The sequence below is a fragment of the Rhincodon typus genome, chromosome 29, assembly GCF_021869965.1.
Source record: "Rhincodon typus isolate 14 chromosome 29, sRhiTyp1.1, whole genome shotgun sequence".
Classification (NCBI taxonomy): Eukaryota; Metazoa; Chordata; class Chondrichthyes; order Orectolobiformes; family Rhincodontidae; genus Rhincodon; species Rhincodon typus.
The window spans coordinates 22,135,306-22,162,468 of record NC_063360.1 but is presented as its reverse complement, the minus strand read 5'-3'; the positions used below and the strand labels follow the sequence as shown (position 1 = coordinate 22,162,468).

The 27,163-nt window shown below is 38.1% G+C and overlaps 1 protein-coding gene across 4 annotated transcripts in view; it reads right to left on the bottom strand.

Annotated features, from left to right (window-relative positions):
* The window catches only part of LOC109912502 (casein kinase I), a 98,921-nt gene that overhangs the window by 50,813 nt on the left and 20,945 nt on the right, over positions 1-27,163 (bottom strand). For all 4 annotated transcript variants that reach the window (XM_048614291.1, XM_048614293.1, XM_048614292.1 and 1 more), the window contains exons 2-3: positions 12,199-12,633; positions 5,107-5,147 (exon numbers count right to left, since the gene is read on the bottom strand). In XM_048614291.1, the coding sequence (XP_048470248.1) occupies positions 5,107-5,147; positions 12,199-12,382 (225 nt within the window). In that variant the 5' untranslated portion in view covers positions 12,383-12,633. The remainder of the gene's footprint in view (positions 1-5,106; positions 5,148-12,198; positions 12,634-27,163) is intronic.

The window sequence follows — 27,163 nt, the reverse complement described above, 5'->3', positions numbered from 1 at the left end:
GCTAGATACCAATGTTTATGGATGAGTGATATGCACACTTGGTGTCTGTAACTTATGGCCTGACATACAGCACGTTTGTGTGCAACACAAAGATCCTGCAGAACAAGCAACAAGCTGAATTTGCCAGGTACCCGCTCTGAGTTCTGCGTCAAGTTTTCTCCATATCGACTTTGTTTCGCATGTTTGGTAAGATTGAAAGCTGAATATTGATAAGGCAGGCTGGGTCATTAGCAGAGGATTTAAAAGCAAAGTTCTCCCTTAATTTGCAATTCGCTACTGCCTAGTGATGATCACTCCACACTACTTGTCAAGAACATAAATGATGGAGTGAGGTGCTCCTAATGTTGAGACAGGCCTCCCTAGACTTCTCATACAGTCCTGCCACAAATCGCGCCACAGCCTGCATTGCTCAGACCCCTATAAGATTCTGCCTTCAGTCTTTCCTGCCTGAGTTAAAAACATAATCTGATTTATGACCTTTCTAGGATGGGGAATGGAAAATTTAAGGGTGGTATTTATTTGAGATGGAGGAATGTAATGTCAAACAGGCATACATATGGCCAACCGTGGGCTCTCCTCTGGATCAAGACCCTGAAAGATCCCAGCCAGTCAGAAGGTAGCAGCACCATGGTGGGTAGCTCCAGTAGGAGTGCTGGCTGCTGCAAACCATGTACGAGAGGAGGCCTAGGATCTCTGGGTGAGCCAGGCCACAGGAGAGTGAATGCTGGGTGGGGCTCAATTTTCTGAAGAAGGGTCTGGACCCGAAACGTCAGCTTTCCTGCTCCTCTGATGCTGCTTGGGCTGCTGAGTTCATCCAGCTCTACACCTTGTTATCTCAGATTCTCCAGCATCGGCAGTTCCTACTATCTCTAACACATTTTCATTTTACCTCTTCCATCAAAATAGAAACTCGATTTCCAAAATTCAAACAAATGCCAGAAATTATTAATCTATGGCAGCAGGCAAAACCAATTAAACTAACAATAAGGGTCCTATAATTTTTGCTGGAAGGGCCAATTTTTTTTTGCACAACTACTTCATTAGTAGTAAAAGAACCTGTTAATTAGCAGAATATGCAGTATGTCCCACCAGTATACTATTAATCAGCAGTGATGTAATAGATCTAACTTCAGGTGGTTATGGAATGAAATGGCTAAGGAACACACCAATAGTTTCGACTCTAGGACTGAACTCAGAATTTTGCAGTATATCAATCATTCACATACATCAATGCATTGTGAAGGCCCTTTTAAAGCTTTCATTTAAAATTTTTACTTCTCAAACCATTTTCAAAATAAAATTATGATTGCTACATTGTTCCCATATCTACGCATTATTCAATCTATACAAACTGGTCTGATAGTAGGGTATTTTCATAGTTCAAAAAGAATGCAGTGCACATATTATATGACCACCAGTGGCCAAAACTACAATTAGAGATTATTGCCATTTCTGGACTAGCATGTCCTGGATTAACAATGTCAAAAGTACAGCTTTAGCTCGTGATAATTAATTAATTATCTTGTGCAAAACACCTTTTCCCAAACTTTCAGATTTGGAGCAAGTACTGGACTATAATGTGACTTGCAATTAGCTGGACAAAATGTTAAAAATCTGCTATTTTGAATCCAGTACAGACATTACAATAAAACTGCTTCACATTTAACTAACAGGAATTTTCCCTCATCAAAATTTAAAATACTAAATGATGTACAATAATTTAATATTATGGCTGCTTTGAATAGAAATGTATATATTGACCACTAGGAGGCATTCAGCAGCTGAATAAGCATCATCTACCCTCCGTTTCCTCTCCTTTAGCAGTGAGTTGAGATGTAAAATAGGTGAGGTAAAGGTCAAGCATGCACGTCTGTATTGTGTTCAAGTGCTACACCATTCTGCTGCTGAGTATTTCCTAAGTTGAAATGTATAATTAATCTACATTATAAATAATTATTCAATAAGAAGCCTTTTTGTTTTAATAGCATTAAACAATAATATTCATATTCTACTGTGAAATATATTTACAGGCGAATAACTTTCAACTGCCTAGTAGTAGAAAATAAGTAACTCCGGAGCAAATTTTCAGCAAAATTATAGAGGGCTCCAAGAACCAATGATAACAAGGACTTCAATTATCCTAAAAGAATGGATTTTTGACAGTAATGGCGTAAAGGGGAGAAGGAAAAGAGCTCCTTCACGTTAAGCTCCCTTATCAAGTCTGTCTCATTGCACAAGACTAAGTCCAAAATTGCCAGTTCAGTAGTAGGCTCAGAACAACAAAAGATCAGAACAACTGTTTTTCTGATCTACATTAATGCCTAGGCTTTGGCGTATAGGGCACAATTTCAAAATTTGCAGAATGGTAAAAAAAAACTTAGACTTCTAGACAACGGATATAAACTTGAGCACTGGACAGTCATTTGCAGATGCAATGTAGTGAAAAGTGCAAAGCGATACATTTTTGCAGGAATAACAAGGGGAAGAAAGAAGAAAATGAAGGAATTAAAACAAAGAGCAAAACAAAGGTGTAAAGAGATGTGTACATATTCAAATCAGTGAAGGTGGCTGGGAAGTTGAAAAGTAGTTAAAAAGGTAATTAAATCTTGGGTTTTACAAATAGAGGCAGACTGTACAAAAAGCAAATCACTATATAACATTGAATTGGCTGAACTGGCATTTTATGCCAAAATGTTGAGCACCCTACATTAGGGAGGAATAAAACACAAGATGGAGTAGTAGGAGGTCATTCAACCCCCCAAGCCTGCTCCAACATTCAACATGATCATGGCTGATCATCAAACTCAATACCTTAATTTCCCACCCCCACCATATCTCTTGATCCCTTTGGCCTGAAGAGTTATATCTACCTCGTTCTTGAAAACACAAAGTTTTGGCCTCAACCACTTTCTGTGGTAGTGAATTGCAGGCTCACCAGTCTCTAGGTTAAGAAATTCTTCCTCATCCTAGTCCTAAAAGATTGACCCCACATCCTTAAAATTTAGTTCTCACATTTTTTTCTCTTTATATATCTATAGAAACTTCTACAGTCAGTTCTTATGTTAAGCTTATTCATACTCCATCTTCTGCTTTTTAATAAATCCCTTGTGTCCTTCCTTGCTGATTTACAAAGTGTACCCAATCCCCAGTTCTACTATTCTTTTCTTGCTAATTTCTATGTCTCTTTTTTGCATCTGATACTAACTTCCCTCTTAAACCATGGTTTGGCCACTGTTGTCTTTGCATTCTTGTCCCAGACAGGGATAAATAATTTTTGTAGCTCATTCATTTACTCCTGGAACGTTTGCCATTACCTATCCATGGTCATTCCTTTCAGTAACATTTCCCAAAGTCAACTCAATCCTCATACCCTTGTGCTTTCCCTGATTAAGATTCAGGACCCTAGTCTCAGAACCAACTACCTCACTCTATATCTTAAAGAATATTATGGCCATTCACCCCCAAAGAGTCAGAGTCACACAGCAGTACAGCATGGAAACAGGCCCTTCAGTCCAACCGGTCCATACTGACCAGATATCCCAAATGCCAACATTTGGCCCATATCCCTCTAAACCCTTCCTATTCTTGTACCCATTCATTTGCCTTTTAAAAAGTTGCAATTTTACCAGCCTCCACCACTTCCTCTGGCAGCTCATTGCATACATGCACCACCCTCTGTGTGAAAAAGTTGTCCCTTAGGTCCCTTTCACAACTACACTGCTAATTATTTCTTGCTCATTTGATAATACCAGTCTAAGATGGCCTGCTCTTTATGCAAATGTGAAATGTTTAGGGTGGGTGCAGGTAAGATTTAGACCAATAATTCCAGAGATGGGGGACTTCAATTGCACGGATAGACTGTAGAAGCTGGGGTTGTTTTCCTTGGAGAAGGGGAGGTCAAGAGATGATTTAAAAGAGGTATTCAAAGTTATGAGTAGTTTAGACAGACACAGTAGATAGAAACTGATCTCATTGGTGGGAAAGTTAAGAAACAGAGGACACAGTTAAAGTGATTGAAAAATGGTGAAGGTAACATAGAAAACAAACAAAAAAGGAAAAAAAAAAAACCTATCAGTATTGATCTGGAACGGACTACCCAGAAGTAGTGGTGGTGCAGAATCAATTGTGGATTTCCAAAGGGAATTGGAAAAGCACAAGGAGGTAAATTTGTTGGGCTACAGGGAAGGGGCCATTTCCTATTAGAAGCAATCAGTAGAAAATAAGGCGTAAAATTCCCAAAATTTCAAATATACCTTACAAAATTAATGACAAAAATTTATGGCACTGATGAATTTTAAAAGCACACTTACAAATCATATTGTATAAAAACAGTAGACATTAATTACTGAATAGAATATACTTTTACTACTGGGCAGAACATTGTATTTCCTTCTAATGGTGAAGAAAACGAGAGGCAAAATGCTTTAATGCATTATAAAATTGTACTTTACAAATTATGAATAATCCTATAGAATATTTTTCACAAGGCATTCAGATGGTAACAAATTTGAAAGTAAAGTGTGGCTCACCAGCTCAATCCAAATTTGGAAATGCATTATGATCTTTAAACATTTCTAGTCAAATTGTTCTTTTTTTATTGAATAGGCAAAGTCTGTGGGTAAAAGTACAACTTATTTTTGGTAGTGGAAATACATATGGTCAATTCATGCTATTAATCTGTAGCAACCAGAGTGTGTTAGAAATATTGGCTTAGTATACATTACACACTGGGATAGTTTTCTATTCTACTTGTTAGCATGATGTGGGAATTGCTGGCTAGGACCATTACTAATTGCCCTGGAGGTGGTGGTGGTGGTGCTGAGCTGCCCCCTTGAACTGCGGTCCTTGGGATAAAAGGCATATCCACAGTGCTATTAGGAAGGGAATTTCTATTTTTGAATCCTTTCCCCTCAAACATTTGGCATTGCTTTCAATAAGTGTGTATTTTTTAAAATTAGCTTTCAAATTCCAGGTGTTTTGTTTAAACAAAACATTCACTTCTGAAATCTTTGGATGAGGGATTTAGTATGATGACGGTATTTTATGTACAATAAGACAGCTATATTTGTATTATACCTGGGTACCTATGGAAAATAAACAACTTACCAGTTTGATGGCCACGTATTCATTTGTGTATAAATTCTTTCCTAGATGAAAAAAACAAAAGAAATAAGACAAAGTTAAAAAAGGGAAACACTTAATCAGTAATGCGTTATTGCTAATTTAGATATGCAAATTCCTTTATAATAATTCTTTAATTGAAGAAAAAGGTATAAAAATAACTAATTAATGGATGTCATTCTGTAATATTAACCACATTCAGGGGTTCCGGTTAGGTGGAACTGTTTCCTTTAGTATACCACAACCAAAATCAACTAAATCAGAAGGTTGAAGAATTCTAAGCACGAATTACTTTTGGCTAACTTAAGTTTCACAATTGCTTACACCAGTCTAAAAACATTGCCCATAAGAGAAATTATGCTCAGAGATCTAATTTATTGCCACTGAATTTCCAGTAACTGAGTCTGAAACAGGCACATCAAGGAGACTCTAAATTTTGAATTTTGTTTTAGAAAAAAAAAGACAAAAATAAGAATAAATGTGTTTTGAAAGCTTTTAATGTATGATCTGAACTTTACAGGGGTAATCACAATGAAACTGTCAACGTTCAAAGTCTTTGTTCTGAAAAACTAAGAGTTACTTTTGTCACAATCACATGCAGTTAAAGCTCAAATCTACAAATTTCTGGCATAGAACTATACAACTGAAGTACTCTTAGATGATAATCCATTAGAAATCAAACTGTCATAAACACTCAATTCTTAACCTTTATTATGCTCACCTAAAAATGCAATGCTTTGGTGAGTTAAGTGCATGTTAACTTTTTAAATGCCATGTCAAGTCAGAATTACTTATAAGTGATCCCTCAGTTGCTGAGAAATCCTTGGAATCAAGTTCATAATTCCATAAGAAGTAAATACATGTTTTTAAATGAAATATTTCTTAATGTTTATATTGCTATACAATTTATTTCTTAATCCTGTGTGTATGGCTAGACCTCCCATTTCAATTTCTGTGGAATTAATAAAACAAGTGATAAAATTCACTTGTACCTCCACAGCATCACAGGACCTTACTGGCTGCTGCTCGTTTGCTGACTTTGTTCCTTAATGTAACAGCTGCCAGGTTGTTTGATATTATTATTGAGAGACCTGAAGGGCCTTTAGGTGGTAACACAATGAAATTCATGTCAGCAGCAATGAACCTACATAAAGCTTGTCAGATCTTTGTGGACAGCGTGCTTTAACATTGGTGGTAAGCACCACCACTTTGCCACAGACAGCAAATTCTGAGCTGCAACATTTTAATTTAATAAGCACCTAATTACTATATGCCAATGTAACTAACAAATGCTTTGAAAGACTGTACTAAGTTATTTTCAGTTATTTAAAGCCAGGTTAGACTCAGGTGGTGAACCAGGATGATTAAAATATTTATGTTGTGATAAAATCCAGCTTCACCCATATTGATAGAGATGCATTACATTACCACAAATTATGAGTTTTGAAATTAAAATATATGTTATCAAACACTACCCGAGTGTACTGGCTCACGGTAAAATTTAGTTTTGGCAGAATGCAAATGAAATTTCAGAGATTTGGTAAGAAAACAAACTTTTCAAAACAAGCAAAACTTGGAAGTGTAACCTGTGCTGAGATCACAATTGGTGTGTAGAAGAATAAATACTGGTAATAATTCCAGTGTTGTGGAACATTAGCTTGGTCTTCTTCGAAAAACAGATCATGAGGGCAGAACTGTTCAGTGTTGTGGTCAACATTTACTGAAGCCAAAAATTGCCAATGCCCCATTTCTGAAACTACAAGTGACAGTATTTTAGGACTACTTTTAAAAAGCACTTTACAAGCTAGTAAAACTGTTATCTTTCCTTTATTCATCAGTCAATAAATGTAATTCTGAAAATTATGTCTAGCCTATGTGATATTACAGCTACAGTGTGTCTAAAGTCCTTACCTTTCTATTTGAAAAAGTATCAGTTATTGTTAGAAGTGTGAAGGATAATTCCAAGATTAATTCTGGAATTAAAAGGGGACAGGAGTACCAGGGAAGACTAAATATATACGAAAAGAGTAGCAATTTTATTGAAGATTTATAATAAGACTTTGTTGAATGAAGAATCAGATAAACATTTAATAACCAGGCTCTCAGTTTTAAAGTTAAGAATGACAGGCATGTCTCAAGACTCAAAATTCGAGATAATAAAAATTATGGTCAGTGAAGAGTTATCACATTTGCAAATGAAATGAAACAGATATTCTTAAGAGAAGACAGATTGCTTGAAGCGTGCCAACTTATTCCACTTCTGACCATGGTTTAATCCTAGAAGTAATTAGAAATAATTCTAATTTAATTGTGTCTTTACTTGCAATTCTAAATTTTTACAGTCAGTTTTGGACTTCTACCTCTAAGAAGAGGATGGCAAAGGATAGATGAATAAACTGATCACAGCACCATGACGAAGGTTTGGGAAAACAGGGACAGTAGAAAGGAATGTGGCAACAGAAGACATTCCATCAAGCAGATTGACATAGTTCTCTGCAGCCATTACCAAGAGTTCTGTTCTGCCTGCCTGGCACCATGGGTTCTAGACATCTCACAGCTAAAGATCTGAAGCAGACAAGGGAGGAATTAGAAGCTAAATAAGAAAGAACCAAAAGGATTATTATGTCTGGATTACTATTTCAACAGATTCAGAAATCAACATGTGGCTAAAAGGAGTGGCGTAGCACACCAGACACAGTTTTGGAACAGAAAAGGGACTGTACTATTGAGATGGACTCTGTTTGAACAATTCTGGCCAGAATAGAAAGGATAAGCAGGGTATAATTACAAAGGTTTAAATAAATAAAGTTAGGCAAGTCGTGGAACGTGTGGATAACAAAAGCAGTGGAATTACTGTTCAAACACAAAAGAAATTTGAAATCATCCTTCAGATGTTGCAGGCAATAGGAAAGCTAAGAGGATAGAAATAAATTAAATCGCGGAGCAGAGTAAGAGGAGTACAGCAGTTTAGCAAAATTTGAAGGTGCAAGTTCAAGTTGAAGGATATAGCATAATAGTCATTACTGAGACATTCTCAGATGGTCAATACTGCAAATACAATATACTAGGTTTAAAGGTCTATGGGAAAGATAGAGAAAATGGTAGAATGATTGGAGCAGCCACAGGGACTAAAAACAAACATCATAAAATATGAGGTGTGCATGCAGCAAAAACTTTAAATATTAATTAAAATATATGAATTTAAGACACTTTCTTAATAGCAGCTATGAAGTTGCAGATTGTAGAAAGCCAAGATCAAACTAGCAGGTGGTAAAAGTTCTCATTAAAACTATCTTTAACTTCATATTGACTGGATTAAGTGGTCTAACATGGTCAGAGTGAGAAAGGAGTGACTTCATTGTATGCCTGGGATATGCAGCAATACATCCTGGAAGCAACAGGGTGGTAATCTGACCTAAGTAAGTCTCAGATTCTGTAACAGTAGTATTCAGCTGAATAGTGAACTAGCTAATAGCAATCATAATATAATAACCATAATATAATAGCCAAGATGCTAGAATTAGCCAGTGTTGATTTCTGACATAAGATGGAGACAGCCCCCAGGAACCAGACAAACCTATTAATGAGTAAAATAATAGGATAATGGGATGGATTTAAAAAAGAATTTACTGTGACAGAGAACAAGGGGAAAAACAGCTCAAATAGTCAAAAATGTCAGATAACTAGATAGATAGAAGACAACCAAACTGAAGCAGTAAAAATGTAAAAGTAGCAAGATCCTAAAGAAGGGAACTATACAAGCAATAGCAAAAGGTGACAAGCAGCGTCCGCGTATGCACCTGTCCAAAGTTTTCCATCACTTTAAAGTTATTTGTGGTCAGGCAATTACTAAAACCTATAATTAAGGATAGTGTGTTTGAAAATCAATTGAATTCAGCCCTGACAGACAATACGAGCCTGGCCAGAGAAACATATTTGGATACGGTGAGGGTGACCTGAAGAAGTGAACATGGAATATCTATGCATGGCATTGGCAAGGTAAATAATTGACCTGTTTGGCAATTGGTGAGGAGCAGGAGAGTTGGGATACTGGGCTGGTACACCGACAGGCAAAACATAAGCAGTGGTGACATATAAAGTTCAGTCTTAAGGCTTCAACTATACGTCATGGATAGAAAACCACTTATCCAAATTTGCCGATGACACAAACGATAGATAGTATTATAAAATAACGCAGATGGAAGCATAAAATTACAAAGATATTGATAGATTATGTGAATGGACAAAAATGTAGCAAACTGACTCCACTGGAAGTAAAAGCGTATACCCGAGTAAAAATGGGCAAAGCAGTCAGTAGACTTGGGAGAAATTTTGTTTTTAAAGATGTGAATTTAAACATGACTTAGATATTTAACCAAAATACTTAAATGATTGTTTGGCAGTAGAGAACTGGGGTATTGCCGAAAAATAAGTTTTTGTCAAGCATTCACCTTGCATTCATCAGGACGATTTGCAAAGGTACCAATTCAAGGAGAAAGCCAACAGTCGTAGTGTGAAAGGTGTACGCTGATTGGTTGGTGGGTGGAACTCTGGTAGAGGCATTGCTATGGAGAATGCACAAATTAAATGATTGACAATCAACTGTCAGGCTGCTTAAATGTTAAACAAGGGAGGTTGACAGGTCGATGATAACAAGGTGTAGAGCTGGATGAATACAGCAGGCCAAGCAGCAGAGGAGCAGGAAAGCTGACGTTTCGGGCCTAGACCCTTCTTCAGAAACAGGCCAATGTCCTGATCAAACACTGAGAAACGAACCAGCGAATGGCTGTTACCCATTTTGAAGAGTTGAAACAGAAGTGGTATATTTAGATACTATTTCTGCTCTTTCTTCAGAGTGCTATGCCACCTCCTTTTCCTTTTTGCCTATCCATCCTAAATGCTGAAGAATATCCTTTAATATCAATGCCCAATCTGGTCATCCTGTAGCCACGTCTCTGTAATGAGATTTCTTTTAAAATTTATGTCAATTTTAGATTCAAACCATCAAACCTTTGTGATTACCACATGTATTCAGACTGACTGCCTGTAACTGCTTTTTAAATATCCTTTATTGAGCCTATTGATGCATGTCTTCAACCATCTTCTGTTTTTGATTTTTATCTGTTTCATTTTACCAGTTCCACTCCCCCACCCGCCAAACTGCAGTTCCCCCTCGGGTTTCCATCACCCTGCAAATCTAGTTTAAAGCTGTTGAACTGGTGAGGATGTTAGTCTCAATGCTGCTAAGCAGCAGCCTGTTCACCTTGCACTGGTCCCAACTGCTCAATGCAAGAGCTCCTATCTGCCTGGTTCTCTTGGACTAATGTGGCAGTCATCCATTCCCTTTCTGCCTCCAGGTACCTAGCCTATAGTTCTGTGGGAAAGGGAGTTTCTACATTTTTACCCACACTGTAGCTGCAAAAGACGGAACATTTTCCACTTGTTTGGATTGGTGCAGCTCTAGCAACACTCAAGAACCTTGACATTATCGTGGAAGAAGCATCTTGAATATCACTTTCTTCACTACTGACTCACTGCTGTAGTAGTGCGTACCATCTATTAGATGCCCTATAGTGACTAACATACCAAGTCTCCTTCGAAAGTACCTTCCATATTCACAACTTTCATCACCTAGGAAGACAGCAGATGCATGTGAGCACCACCACTTGCAAATTCCTTTTCAAGTCACATATCATCCTGAAACCACTCAAGTTGAGTAAAAATCCAGGAACTCCCTCCCCCACAGAACTACAGGCATTCCTATTCCTCAAAGACTGCAATGTTACAAGAAGGTAGCTCACCACCTCTTCCTCCAGGCAACTAGTGATGAGCACCAAATGCTGACCTCTCATTCCTCTAAACACCGGTGAACGGAGTTGCAACTTGTTTAGCCTTTGCTGATAAGACAATTCCTTCCATATAAAGGGATCATCACAGCAAACCTTACCTTCTCTGAACTGCCTCCAATAAAATGATATCTTTCTTTCAATAAGGGGACCAAAACTACTCTCAGTTCTCCAGATGTAGTCTAACCAGCACCTTGTACAGTTGCAGTAAGACATCGCTACTCTTGTACTCTAATCCCCTTAAGATAATCACCAACATGCCATTAGCCTTTTTGATTACCCACTTCACCTGTTTGCTAGCGTAATTCACTAACTCAAGCAAATTCAAACAACACTTCCAATACTCACTAAATTGGAATCCATATTTGGGGATTTGAGGGTTCTTTTAAAAAAAAATGCAGCATTTTTTGGGCTGGGCCCAGGTACTCAACAGTGGAGGTAGTGGTGGTCCAGCAGATCGAGGGATGGACTTTGTGGCTTTGTTTTTCTGGCAGCAAGAACTCATGGAAGTGGTGGTGTTGGGCGGGGGAAGTGACTGCAGGTGGGATAATTTCTTTTATTTCTGCTTCTGTTTTTACTCTGGTCTTTTGTGTAGGAAGATGGTGCCAGAGAATGGCTTTTTATTGTACTCGAGTACATGTGACAATAAAATCTAAATCCAAAATCTATACAAAACTAAGGCGAATGAGAATATGTACACTAGGCTAAGTAGAGTAGAACATGGAAGGATAAAGATTATTCAGGATGTACAAGTTTAACTTTAGTAACCAGGCTAAGTACCAGTTTTTTGGATGACTTTGAAATTCATTAATGGGGTGAACATTGCTGGCGAGGTCGCCATTTATTGCCTACCTGGAAGTCCCTGATTGGAAAGGCTTGCTAGGCCTTTCAAAAGGGCAATTAAAGAGTCAACTGCATGCCTATTGGTCTAGAGTCACTCATAGGCCAGACCAGGGAAGTACTTCCTTGAAGGACACTAGTGATCTAGTTTTCACTGTTTCTCTGACAATCAATGGTTACCATTAGACCTGTCATTCCAATCTGCCATGGTGGATTTTGAACTCAGGCCCACAAAGCTTTACCTGGGTCTCTGGATTACTCAGTGACAAAACTGTAGCTGGACAGTCTATTTATGAGACATTCTGTTTTTAACAGTCAAACATACAAATCAAACTCAACCATTCATGGAAACAAAATAAAGGAAGGAATCAGCGATTTTGATGTCTCTTACCTAGACGAAGCTCTCCAAAATTCCCACATCCAATTTTCTTCCCCACCCGGAAGTTGGGACCCACCATTAAGACTCCAGAACTGGTCCCTGTACTCCGGCCACAGTTGGTTCCGCGCCCGCCAGATTTTGACATTCTTCTTGTTTCTTCCGTATCACCCCTCCCCCCACTCTTATCAAAATCCATAAGTTTGTGGTAGCCTGGCTTCTCCACGGTTACTTTGCCATGCAAACCAACAATGCCAAAACTTGGAATTTTAGAATATCATCACGTTTACAACGATGGGCTACTACAAGTTTAGCACCACCAAAGGTCTCGACAAATCTTCCATTTTAGTCTTCTTTTGTACATTTTTTGAGAGACAACACATCCTTAAGTCAAAGTTACAATAGAGATAGAACAGCTGAATTCCTTCACGTTCCTTCTTTGGTGTAGCCCTACAAAACAAAATAAATCAATGAGCATATTTTACGATGATAAAAATTCTCAATGTTACTGAATAAGAGAACTAAACATTCTTTGTTATGCAGGATAACTGTAGGAGTTTGCGATAATTGAAGGAAGAAATCAACTTGATCAATGTTGACATAAGCAAAATACTATGGGTGCAATAAATCTGAAATAGAAACAGGAAACACTGGAAATATTCAGCAGGTCAGGGTACATCTAACGAGGGGAGAAAACAGTTAAAGTTTCCAAGTTATCACCCAAAAGCTCAATCAAGGCTGAACTTGTAATTTCAGATCATGCATACATTAGATTTGCATTTTTAAATTTTGCGAATGTTTGCAGTTTAAACTGTAAGCATCACAGATTGCATTTTTCACAATTCAACCGAGCTTTGCTATCAAAAGGAGGAGAAAAAGTTTGCGCTAAGATCACCACCAATTCCTCCATTTGGTAACTAGCTACCAAAGATACAGGGAACTAACAAACCAAACTTTGCTTTACCCGTTTTCCTTGTGGAAAACATATTGCAGATGCTGTTGGAGATAGCAAGAACTGCAGATGCTGGAAGTCAGAGTCCTTGCTGTGTGAAGCTGGGGGAACACAGCAGGTCGGGATCCTTCATCAGATCCTAATGAAGGGTCCTGACCTGAAATGTCGACTTTCCTGCTCACCTGACGCTGCCTGACCTGCTGTGTTTCTTGCAAATGTTGTTGGATGCCTTCTTACTTGGCACGATCAGACTTCAGATGGGATCACACCTTTACATTTTATTTCTACTCCACAGCATTGAGCTTTAGTGCTGTAATGCTCTTACGATACAATCTAACATTCATAATTCAAAGCTGCTCAACTACAATGATCTAAAATAATTTTTGGCACTAAATTTCCACCTTCCTGTATCATTGCATTGACTAATTTAAACCAGATAATCTATTTTTTCAGCACAGAGAACTAAATTTGCTTTCATTGACAAACGAAGTGACAGTGGGAGCTAAAAGAAAGTTTAAAACTTTGAGAACAAAAGATAATAATGTTTCAAAAAGTACTTTAGTACAATGGTTCCCCAAACTATTTACAATTTATTAATCTTCATTGGAACAGAAGAAAAACTTTTTAAAAAAAATTGTGAAGAACAGAGAAAAAAAATAGAAAGCAAAAGATTTAAAGTCCTAAAGAAAGGGAGAGTTGAGGGGTGTGCAGGAATCAAATATCATTGCAGTAGGTTAAAAACCTTTTAAAAGACATTTACTTGAAGATCTTGTTAAGGTACAGAAGCAATTTATTCTAATTTGCTTATGGAAGCTCAAAGTATGCAGAAATCTTAGATTAAATATTTGCTTAAATTGAGTGCATTGATAAATATTTTGTTCAACAACCTAAGTGTTCAGTTCTAGGCTGACCTTCCCATCATGATGAGCAAACAAAGAAAATGAACTTCACTTTGAAATTCTATTGGAAGAGAGGGATATTGGTGCTGTGCTATCTTAAGAACCAAACAGGTTTGAGTTACTCCTCAAATATACGTAGCTTCACACACAAAAAAAGCAAAATATAACAGATGCTAGAAATCTGACATAAGTGCTGGAAACAAATCAACAGGGTAGATATTATCTGCACAGGAGGAAAACCTCGGGTTAACATTTCAGGTACCACCTGACACGCTGAGTGACTCCAGGCTTTTCTATTCCAAAATAACTGCACAGTCAACATTGTATTTTGAATATATACATACCACTACTACTCGAGAGAAGACAGGTGTATAACATTGCGCTTGTTATAAATAGAAAATATTCAAGTGTAAAACCATTTAATCCTGGTTAAATATTAGCTAATTTTTACAACATGATTTGCAATTTTGCTTAAAATATTTGAGTTTTTCAAATGGTTTGTAATAAAAAAAATGAAAGTAATTCTAGGAAGTACCCATGATCCAAATATACCATTTTAGTGCATTATTTGAATGATATACAAGTTTTGATCTTTCTTTTACCCCTGCAAGCTATAATGTTCAGTCAAAAGCAGTGAAGTGCATATCTTAAGAGTGAATTTGAGTAATTAAAAGTTAGAAAAGGCAACAACATCACAGGCATATATGGAGGAAAAATAAATCCCAGCATTATTAAAATTCAAACAGTGGAGCTCTCCAGGTGCCCTGGCCAAAATTATCTCAACCATAAACTTTCAGTTTAAGAAAAGGTTTTGTGAATTATAAATAAAAAAAAGGAGAAAATGCTGGAGAAACTCAGCAGATCTGGCATTATCTGTGCAGTGAGAAAAACAGAGTTAATGTTTTGCATCTGACATGACTCTTCAAAGTTCAGCAGGACTCTTCTTAGTTCAGACCTGCTGAGTTTCTCCAGTATTGTCCTTTTATTTCTGATACTCTGCATTAGCAGTACTATGCTGTTATTTGTGAATTATAGTTGGATTGGCCCAGGACCACCTCTGATCAGACCAAAAGTAGACACTCTTCAAAATGATTACCTTCCAGAACTGCAAGTATGAAACTAAATGTCCACTGGTTCCAAGACTGCTTAGTAGGATCAAAATTGATAGCAATGTTGTCCTACACATGGATCCTGATCAGTGATGAGCCAAAGTAGTGAAAAAGTTTACAAACAAAAAAACTTCGGAGGAAGAGAATCTTCACTCCAGACAACAGCATTATCCCTCAGTCCCAAAATCAGTTAACACAGGGCATGAATTCTTCTAAATTTTTATGTAACGTACTTTTCTAATCAACATTTCAGAGATGTTATTACACACCACAGGAGCAAATGGGACTTGAACCCTGGCTCCTGGTCCAGGTGTAGGGACACCGGAGCTGTTAAATTACCTTCAGCAAGACCCACCATCTTCAACATCTATGCGACCAGATTGCTACAGTACTTTGTTACAAACCATCCAATTAAGTGGCATTCAGCTATTTACTAACATTTTTTCCCTATATTTACATTAAACATGACCAGTTATCCAATTTAGACTTGTGAAACCTTGCAAGAACACAAGAGAGGAAAAAACAACTTTAAAATGTAAGTCATAAGAAATATCATAACAAAGAACTTACAAAATTAACAGCAGCATTTTTGAACTTCTAACCATCTCACTCCCTTTAAATGTTATATATATTTATTACTAATAAAATCATGGCACCTTTAGATACAATAAATGATCTTGTAGGGTACAAAGAATCTGTTCTTCAATTGGAGGATGGCATCAATTCCTTTTGAACACACTAGTGCTTATCTATATACAAAGGCCACGTGGGATAGGTATGTAGTGGTTGAAGAAAAGTCCCAAGTGTTCTGAAACTGGAATATCTATATAATTCAACACTTGGAGGGCATCTGGTCAAGACCATGGTGGCACAGTAGTTAGCACTGCTGCCTCACAGCACTAGGGACCTGGGTTCAAGTCTACCCTCGGACGACTGTCTGTGTGGAGTTTGCACATTCTCCCCGTAACTGCATGAGTTTCCTCCGGGTGCTCTGGTTTCCTCCCACAGGCCAAAGATGTGCAGGCTAGGTGGATTGGCCATGTTAAATTGCCCATAGTGTTCAGGAATGTGTAGATTAGGTGAGTTATAGGGGGATGGGTTTGGGTGGGTGCTCTGAGGGTCAGTGTGGACTTGTTGGGCCAAAGGGCCTGTTTCCACACTGTAGGGATTCTATAAATAAAAATAAAAATAAAAAGACAGGAAAGTTAGATAAAAGTATCAAATTGGAAAAAAAAAAACTCGTGTGAAACTACTTAGAAGCTAGTTAACCTACCAAAACTCTGAATAACATATCACAGAGAATCAAAACATTGGAAGGTTAATATACGTGCCAGTAATGCAGTAGCAGCCTTGGGAAAATCAGACTTGGATTAAACACAAATACAGCAACAGTTATGATTCATACTTCTTTTCTTACGTGGGAAGCTCTTCTCAATAGGAAGTCACTTATCAAATCAATATGAACAATGCACTTTGAACAGTAATTAACAAATCAGTAGAAAATAAAACCAATACTTTTTGTAATACAACACCTACTGAGGTTGCCTGGAGACGTTTTTCACATTTTTGAGGCTCATGGTGGTGTAATCTCGCCTTTTCTTTCATGTTTTGAAATGGACACTGATGTGTATTCTTCCCCAGACAACCAAATTGAAATATTGTAACTTGACTTTTTGGATGGAAAAATGTATGTCGGGCATGTATGTGCTCCAAATTCTGGAAAAATTGTTCTGGTTCATTTAAATGTATCCATTACACACCAGCATCACTTGCACCAGCAGATTGAGCCAATCAAATGCCATGGTGGAACAAACTGCAATAACCTGGAGATCATAACCAGTTAAATGTGTTTTGCAATAAAAGGCAGGTAGGAATGAAAAGAAAAAGTAGTTAGTCTTCAGGTAAAACTCCCGTCTCACTAGTCAAAATCTTTTGTCAGTGTTCAGTTCGCTTTCAAATCAAAGGCATTCTCTCAGAAATTTCACTCAAATGAACAAAAATGCCTCTGACATTAAAAAAAATGTAAAATCACACGACTTTAAATGTGAAGCCCTGTTTTAGGTCAAAAAACTGATCATAGACTTATTGGTTAAAAACCATATTTCAAAAGGACTTTTAGAACACTGCGTTTAAATCTTTCTTACTATAAGGAAAGATGTTGTTAAACTTGAAAGGGCTCACAAAAGATTTACAAGGATGTTGCAAGGATTGAGCTACAGGGAGAGACTAAATAGGCTAGGGCATTTCTCCCCCTAGGATGTCGGAGACTGACGGGTGACCTTATGGAAGATTACAAAGTCATGAGGGGCATGGATAAGACAGATAGTCAAGGTCATTTTTCTCAAGGTAGGAGAGTTCAAAACTAGAAGGCATAGGTTAAGGTGAGAGGGGAAAGAATTAAAAGGGATCTGAAGGGTAACTTTCACGCTGGGGGTGGTATATGGGTGGAATGAGCAGCCAGAGGAAGTGGTGGAGGCTGATACAGTTACAACATTTAAAAGGCATCTGGATGGGTACATGAGTAGGAAGGGTTTAGAGGGATATGGGCCAAAATGCTGGCAAATGGGACGAGATGAGTTTAGGATATCTGGTTGGCATGGATGAGTTGGACCGAAAGGGTCTGTTTCCATGCTGTACAACTCTGCGACTTTATGACTAAAACAGCAACTAAGATGGCTGCCAAGATTCAGGTAACGTTTGTAATTTATACACATATTTGCACTGAATGGCAGAATGCGCTTCAAGGGTGGAGCAACATACTGTTGCTCTTCTTTCTTAGCTATTCACAGAAGAACATGTCACCCAGTTGCCATCGTCCGCAATCCTCCTTCCTTATGGGCTGTTGTGGGCACAATAGAGACAGAGACACAGATTTGTAACCCAGGGCCCAGTTCACTGTACAGGTCGTGATTATGTATACAACCATCATCCATTTGATGAAAACAGCTGAGGTAAATGTAGCTGTTGTCAGCTTGGCAATTAGTGCTTACTAGTAGAAGTAGTACACTTCAGGACTTCATTGTTTGTGACCTTATCCTGCCAAGAAATATGAAGGATATATCTGAGACATAGGGCCCTTACGGTGCAGTGATATTGTCCGTTCCTCTGTGCTAGTAGGTCCAGGATCAAGTTCCAGGTGTTCCAGAGTTGTCCAGCATATCTAAATAGCTCCATTAACAAAAATTCTATATCGGAGATGTTGAAGGAGGAGACATTGTTTAACTTCTTCTCCTGTCTGGCATATGTCGTCCATATCTCACCACTGTAAAGCAGTACACTCACTACTGTAGAGAGGAATGCCCCAAGGACACAGGTTAGGTAGACCAAACTGCATTAACATGTGAAGCTGGAGGCTGTTGATAATTTCATCTATTTGTCACAACACTGAAAACACACACACAGCAAACATTGCAGTTATGTCAAATCTGAGTAACAGGATGGAACAACAACTTAACTGAAAACCAAACTGCAAGTCTTTAGGAAATGAGACCATGAGAAAGATAAACTTGAAGAGCAGTGCCCTATCAATCAACACCTCTTACTCTTTTGATGTCAGTGAGCAATCATCAAACAGAGCTAAGTACATACTTAGGCTTTTAAAATTGCAGATGTGTTATAGCACAGGAGGCTGCCATTTGGCTCATTGTATTTGCACCAGGTTTACAAATAAGTATCATTACCTACTGCCAATTTCCTGCCTCTTCTCCATACACTTGCACATTAGATGATTATTTCAAGTAGCTGTACCATTGCCTTGCTCTTATAATCTTATGACCCCATTAATAAAACCCAGGATACCTGCATGCTTTATTAACTTCTTTCTTCACCTGCCCTGCCGCTTTCAATGATCTGCACACATTCACATTCAGGCCCCTCTACTTCAGTATGGAATCCTTAGGTTGTATAGTCTGTCCATGTTCCTTCTACCAAAATGCATCACCTTGCAATTATCTGCTTCCTATCCCTCCACTTCAGCACTTGTCTAATGTCCTCTGAAGCTCTACACCATCCTCCTCGCAGTTTAAAATGCTCCTTATTTGTGTATTATCCGAAAACTTTGAAAATGGTTCCTGAAAAGCAAGATGTAGATCATTAATATACATCAGGAAAAATAAACATGCCAATACGGATTCCTGGGGGATTCCACTACAAACCCTTAAACAAAAAAAAACTATTGATTGACCATTACTTCCTCTTTCTTATCACTCTTTGAATTCACATTGCTCCTGCCCTTTTTATTCTATGTGCTAACTTTACTCAAGTCAATTTTGCGGCACTGCACTGAACACCTTCTCAAAACTCACGTACACCTGTAAAACAGTATTACCCTCACTGACCCTTTGTTACCTTTTCACAAAAAAAACTCAAGTTAAATATATGCTGCCCTAAAGAAATCCATGCTAGCTTTTCAATTCACTTTTTCCACCCCAATGTGATTACTAGATTTATCCCAAATAATTGTTCTAAAAGCTTTCAACCCAAAGAAGTTAAATTGACAGGTCTAGAATTGCTGGTTTATTTTTGCAACCTTTTTTTGAACAAGGATATGATGAAGCAATTCCACGGTATTTTGGCATCTCCCAAGTCTGTGGAAAACTATGGCCGGTATTCCCATAGTTTCTATTCTCACTTCCTTTAATATCTTTCATATCCAATAGAAAATGATTGATTGTTGTGAAACACCAATTGTTCAATGCTTTGCCCTTTATTACCCAACTTACAAAAAGATACTTGGTTTATGAATGTATAAATAATCTAGCTAAATCTCTCCGGTGATTTTACATGAATGTCCAAGTCCCCCTAAACATTTCATTTGTATGGTCAAACATTATGATTAATCTGACTTTACATTTATAAACACAGTGTAGTATCAGCCAGAGATCCTTTGTTGAATGCAAAGGATGTACTGTATGACAGGCAGTTTCATCTATGGAATGACATTTAGCTGAAGTCCTCTCTCAGGTGGACATAAAGGATTCCATGTTACTACTTCAAGACAGACGTATTTGTTAGGAACTTTAACATGGTATAAAATACTTCACATTTTGTGATACTTGCCTTTTTGTGCAATGGGATCACTAAATTCATCCAAGTCCACTGGCCACTTTCCCTTGATGTATATCTCTTTACCTCCAAAAGTCCATACTTGGCAGCAACTTCCAGAGTCAGGCGGCAATGGGTCTACATGCCAATCGGAGTGTATGGATCCTACAAGTGGTTGCATAGCTTTAGAGGGAACATTGGGGAATGAGGAGCAAAGCCTACCCACTACTTACAGGGCACAGGTCTGAAGTGTGATGGAATACTTGGCATTTGCCTGTATGAATCCAGCTGAACAATTCAAGAAGCTGAACAAAGCCAAAGCTGTTTCTCCACCACCCACAAGATGCATTGTAAAAACCTGTCAAAGCTCTTTTGTTAGCACTTTTCAAAACCATAAATGCTAGGAAATCAAGGGCAGATGTATGGGAACAACAGCACCTGAAAAGAAAGCCTCTAAGTCATTTCCAGGATGGGATGGTGTACATATTATGGTTCCTTCACTGTTGCTGGATCAAAATCCTGTAACTTTCTACACAACAGTTACACAGCATGAACTGCAGTAATTTAAGAAGTTGGCTAATCAACTCCTGCTCAAGGACAAATGGTAACGAGCAATAGTGTTGCCCTGGTCATTAATTCGTTCTTGAAGTATGCATAAAAAAAGCAAACACTACAGGAGACAGAGGACAGAGGTCAACATGCATGAAAAAGACACAGAATTAAAAAATGACAGGTGACTGAAGTCCAGGGGTCAGATTTGTGATTAAACAGCTATGTTCAACAAAACAGTGAACCAATCTGCACTTGATCGCTCAAACATAGAGAAGTCGGGAATGCACACAATATACCTGTTTCATGTGCCAAATGAAAGTGAATATTCAGTTAAATTCTGAATAGAATCTTCAGCAAGTGAAGTTTCCAATTCAAATTCTTTGGTTGTACTGGTGAATCCAGACAAATTAAAAATCAAACCTAAAACAGTCCATTTTTCTACTGTTACCAAAAGGGTTATAAGTTAATAAGGTTACTCAACAAATAATACATTGTGATCTGACTAATACCATAAATAGATGCAAGCAGCTAATGAGCAGCCACATGTACAGTCACCATTTTTCAACAAAAATTGCAAATTGGACTGCATTATGTTGGATACTACGTCCATTGTTGAAACATCATTAAAATGTTTCTTCAAACAGTGGTCACACTCAAAAAGGTATTTTAACCTGCCATTACTAAAAGCCTGTAATGTTTCATGCAGAACTTTCTCCAGACCCTAAAGTAAACACTTACATCTGTGCTCCAATGGTCCCCTTGTTCGTTTTACAGCAAGCTGCTTTCATTAGTTCAGTTAGCAACCACTCAAGTGCTTGTAATAGCCAGTTTATCTAGTGCTGAACTAAATATTTGAATAACTAGAAGTTATAAACACAAAAACATATTCTGACAATTTCAATCCAACTCTATGTAAGATCAAGCAAATAGAATATTGTAATGTGGAATCAAAGATCTGCACGTGAATACAAGAGACTATCTCACATTCTAGAACTTAACCATAGTCTCTTAAGAACCTAGACATAACAGCAGTTTATACATCACAGAATATAAAACTATGAAGTAAAAAGTACAACTGTTAGATGTCTAGAGGCACAAAACATAAATGTGAACTCGTATAAGTAGTTATTTGCAGTACTGTACTCCATCTTTGCAGCTATTATTGGAAAGACAAAACAAAAAATGGAACCGGTGCAGCACAGGTTCACTCAATGTTATCAGGATAAAAAGGTCATAATTGTCATAGTGGAATTTAGACGACTAAATAGACCATTTCAATCCAGTTGGCCAAAATTCAAGAAAATAAATACATCAGCCAAAATGCACATTACCCTCAACTCACACCATTATCATCCTCCCACAATTATGTTCCAATAATAAACACAGAAGTTTGACCGGACTTCATTAAAAAAAATTAACTGATCTATTTCTATTGCAACATTTAATGACTGATGGAATGGCAGATGGAACTTAAATTTAGATAAATGTGAGGTGTTGCATTTTGGCAAGATAAATCAGGGCAGGACTTAGTTGACAATACTTCCCAGCACCCTACCTGTTAAGAGACCTAGGGATGCATATACATATCTTAAAAAGTGGCATCACAGGTAGACTGGGTGGTGAAAGCCACGTTTAGCACATTTGCCTTCAGTCAAAAAACTCGAGTACAGGACACAACAGCATACAGATCGGCAGCCATACTCACAGCAACTGACCAGGGTTAATGACCCCATAGATACCATGAACAGAACGAATGTGGTTTACAAGATACCATGCGGAGACTGCACGAAACAGTACGTGGGACAAACAGGCAGACAACTAGTGTTCCACGAATGCCAGCTAGCAACTAAACGACACTTGTTTTCAATACACACAGATGAGAAAAATCACACTTTGAACTGGGACAACACCATCATCATGGGACAGCCAGGAAATTCTTGGAGGCTTAGCATTCATCCGTGGACTCTGTCAACAAACACATTGAATTAGACCTGATATACTGGCCATTACAATGCACAACCAGAACTGGCACCTACCGGAAGCAGCAAAAACCAGACCATATGAATTTGAACTGGCACAAGACAACAACACTTCACAGAAGGCTCCACAGTACTGAGTATGTCACCTAATAAGGAGATGAAACATCTGCTATCAAACCTCCCAGCTTGGCGAACACACCAACATCTACAATCAGCATCCGAGCTACAAATCTTCACTCAAACCCCAAGTATGTCATGTTGGGGCATCATGTTGTTATGGCTGTACAAGACATTGGTGAGGTCACATTTGGAGTACTGTGCACAATTCTGGTCACCCTGTTATAAGAAGGATGTTATTAAACTGGAAAGGATGCAAAAAGGATTTACAAGGATATTACTGAGATTAGAGGATTTGAGATACAAGGAGAGGCTGGACAGGCTGGGACTTTTCCCTCCTGGAGTGTAGGAGGCAGAGGGGTGGACCCTCATGAGGGGCATAGATAAGGTAAATAGCAAATGTCTTTTCTCCAAAGGTAGGGAGTCCAAAACTAGAGGTTTCAGGTGAGAGAGGAAAAACTTAAAAGGGATGCAAGGGTCAACCTTTCCACACTGAGTGGTGCATTTTGGAAAGAACTGCCAGGGGAAGTGGTAGATGTGAGTACAATTACAGCATTTAAAAAAGACATTTGGACAAGTTCAAGTACATGAATAGGAAAGTTTTAAAGGGATGTTGGGCCAAACACAGACAAATGGGACTAGTTCAATTTAGGAAGCCTGGTCATCATGAATGAGTTAGGGCAAAGGGTCTGTTTCCATGCTATATGACTGTAGGGTACCTCTGCACTATTTAGAAGTTAGTATATTTCTAAAAAAAAATCTTCATGGGATGTGCAAGTCACTGCCTTGGACAGCATTTATTTCCCATCCTTAGTTGACTTTGAGAAGTTTTTGGTGAGCTGTCACCTTATCAAGGCAAATAGAGACGTGCAGTAAATGTTCACACCCCACGAAGGAATACAAGGAAATCTTAAATTCTAAAGAGTGTGCAAGATCAGAGGTACCTTCAATCTAGGTACACAGTCAAAAGAAGGTTAAAAGTAGTGTTGCAGGCAGCGCAGATCCAAACAAGTAACGTACCACGTTCAAGACATGTCATTACATTACAGAAACTGAACTGTTGTATTTATTTCTGTCAGGTGCGAAATAGCCGACCAGTCACTGATTAGCTACACTTCAATGAGTTTCTATCTTGAGTGTTTGCTTTTCAGGGTGGGAGATAAAGGAAAATTGGAATAGAACTATAAATCCAGGAGCCAATAAAGAGATAACAAGGTGTACAGCTGGATGAACACAGCAGGCCAAGCAGCATCAGAGGAGCAGGAAAGCTGACGTCTTGGGTCTGGACCCTTCTTCAGAAAAGAGGAAGTTTTATATTCTGTAGAAAAGAAGAATTATTTGACTGTTGCCTTGCATTTAAAGCAGACCATTATCAAAACATCTTTAAGGAACCACAATCTTCCTACTGTTAACTGGCATTTATGCCACACTGCACTGATACTGAAATAACTGATAACCTTTAAATGGCAGATTTTTAGGATTGAAGATGTGTACACAAAAACCAAAAAGAGCTGATCCTTAAATACGATGTGAAAAATTTAGACCAATCTGTCATTAGTAATAACTGAATGCCAAGAATGCAAAACAACAATTCAAAAGGTAACAGAAAAGAGAAGTTAGGATCTTCATGGAGGATAAGGTCTGAAATAAAATCACTGAGTTTAAATAAAGATTTAGCACAAAAACTTTAAAAATGGCTGGAATTACAAATAAGCAACTTATTTTTTCCAAATGCAATGAAAATATATGAAACTGAACAATTGTACTAAGAGAATGCTACTTCTGCTTTCATAACTGTGACTATTGCCCAGTTTGACAAAAAAAAACTATAAATCCTTTCAGCATTTTCAAATCATTAATCAAGAAATCTTGCTCGAGTACATTTCCATCACAACTATCCCAGCAGTATTGGTTTTTTATGACAACTCCTGCTGTGGGTTCACACAATCTTGACAGGATGTGTGGATTCATTTGAAAGATGGCTTGAAGGCAGATTTGTCTCTTACAGTTCAAAGTCTCACCTCATTGTCCTTAAAGCTTCAGCATCTAATGAATATTTTACAACTAAATATTGAATTTTAAGAGGGGACATCCTTGGGACATTTTGGAAGAACAAGGTGTACATGGATGACCCTAGCTGGCTCAAAGAGCCGAATAGCCTCCTCCTGAGCCCATCTTCTATGTTTAGCCTTTATCCTCCGATTTCCAACACAAAAGAGATATTAGATTGATTACAAGCCAACAGCACTAATAATGTTATGATCCCCAGTTGATACTAATACTGGATAGGTCAGATTCCAGAATGGAACCTGGCTTGATAGATCACAAGTTTTGTTCTTCTTTTTGTTAACATGAGGAACAAACATACTCACAGGATTTTGTTAATGTGCATTTAACAAAAGGAAAGAGTTTATAAACACAAAACAAACTGTATAACAGTATACTAAGAATAATTGGAACATCAGAAAGATTTAATCACTTCTACCTCAATAGTATCCTGACAGGCACTCAGATCTCAGTGAAGAGTCACTCCTACCTCTACTCAAAAGCTCGTTGCACAGCTTTAATTAGTTTTTTTTTGACAGATTGCTGTATGTTCACTCAAAATTATTTCCTTCAGTAAATGCCTTTCCCAAAAAACTTAAAACATACTGCTAGATCAATTGACTTTGCTTACTGCAGATTCCTTAAACTCATGCCCTCAACAGCCTGTTGGATGCTTTCCTCTTTGACAGCTGCATGCCTTCTGCTTCTAGAGTTTTCTTTTGACTGACTCCTTAGCAACTCAGAACTTCTCCACAGGTCTTCGTGCTATTAACAGTGCTTCTTCTCTCCGTATAAAAAATGCTTTAGCACCCGCTCTCGCTGGAGTCCATAAAACTCAAGTCACATACACCTGGGCAATTATCTCCCTGGTGACTTACTGATCATTTCACTGAAACTACATTAAGTTCATAAATATTATTTTGAAAAGTAATGTTAAGAAGTTACTTTCTGACTGCTTTAAAAACTAAAATCACATTTTCACAGAACTGAAAACTTAAATCCCATTTATCCTCCAATTTCAAACCCAAGTTCTCAAATAATATTACAAACCTTTGTAACAACAGCCACAAAGTAAATAGTGTGGCTAGATACCAATCTCCAGTGTAAAAATATTAACTGAGCCACTGAATGAAAAGCATTTGAAATAATACTTGATAAAGTTTAAGATTAAAATCTTGCATTGGAGTCTAAATCTAATATTTGATTTCATTGAGCAGGAAAACAAAAGTTCAGTGTTTACCAGTGGAGGTGGCTCCACAAATATCCCTATCCTCAATGTCAGAAGAGCCCAACACACCCATATAAGAGATGAGGCTGAAGCATTTGCAGCAATCTTTAGCCAGAAGTGCCAAGCGGATGTTCCACCTTGGCTTCCTGCAGTGATCCCCAGCATTACAGATGCCAATTTGATTCAATCCACATGATATCTAAAACAGCTGGGGGCACAAAACAGTGAAAATTCTATGGGCATTTTCATACAGCACTTACAGGCATGATAACATTCTGGCAATAGTACTGAAGACATACCGCTCCCCTAGCCAAGTAGTTCAGTTACAGCTGCAACAATGGCAATTACCCAACAATGTGGGGAATGTCTATAGGTGAGAGGCTGGAAAAGCAAAGCAGGTCTGACAGCATCAGTTGAGCAGGAAAGTGAAGGATTTCAGCCCGAAACACTTCATTAGGTTTCAGCCCTAAACGCTGACTTTCCTGCTCTGACCTGTTGTGCTTTTCCAGCTGCCCACCTATAGACTCGGACTTCCAGCATCTGCAGGCCTTATTGTCTCCAATGTGAAAAATGTGCCCAGATCAATGAGGTCATCTATGTGTTGGACCTCAAGAGATGGGAAGAGATACTAAATGAATATTTCGCATCAGTTTTTGCTGTGCAGAAATAAACGGAGGTTAGAGAACTTCTTAACTAAATATTGATATTTTAGAAACAGTTCACATTACAGAAGAGGAAGTGCTGGAGGTCTTAGAAAATATTGAGGTGCATAAATCTGAGACTTGATCAAGTGTATCCTGGGATGTTGTAGGAAGTTAGGGAAGAAATTACACAGCCCCTAGCCGAGATATTTGTATCGGCTATAACGATGGGTGAGGCACTATAGGACTGCAGGGTGGCGAATGTCATGCCTTTATTTAAAGAAAGCTGCAAGTAGTAGTCTGGGAACTGCAGACCTGTGAGCTGGAGATCGGTGGTGGGCAACTTATTGGAGTTGATTCTCAAAAGGTAATTAATCTACATGCATTTGAAAAGGCAAGGACTGATTAGGGATA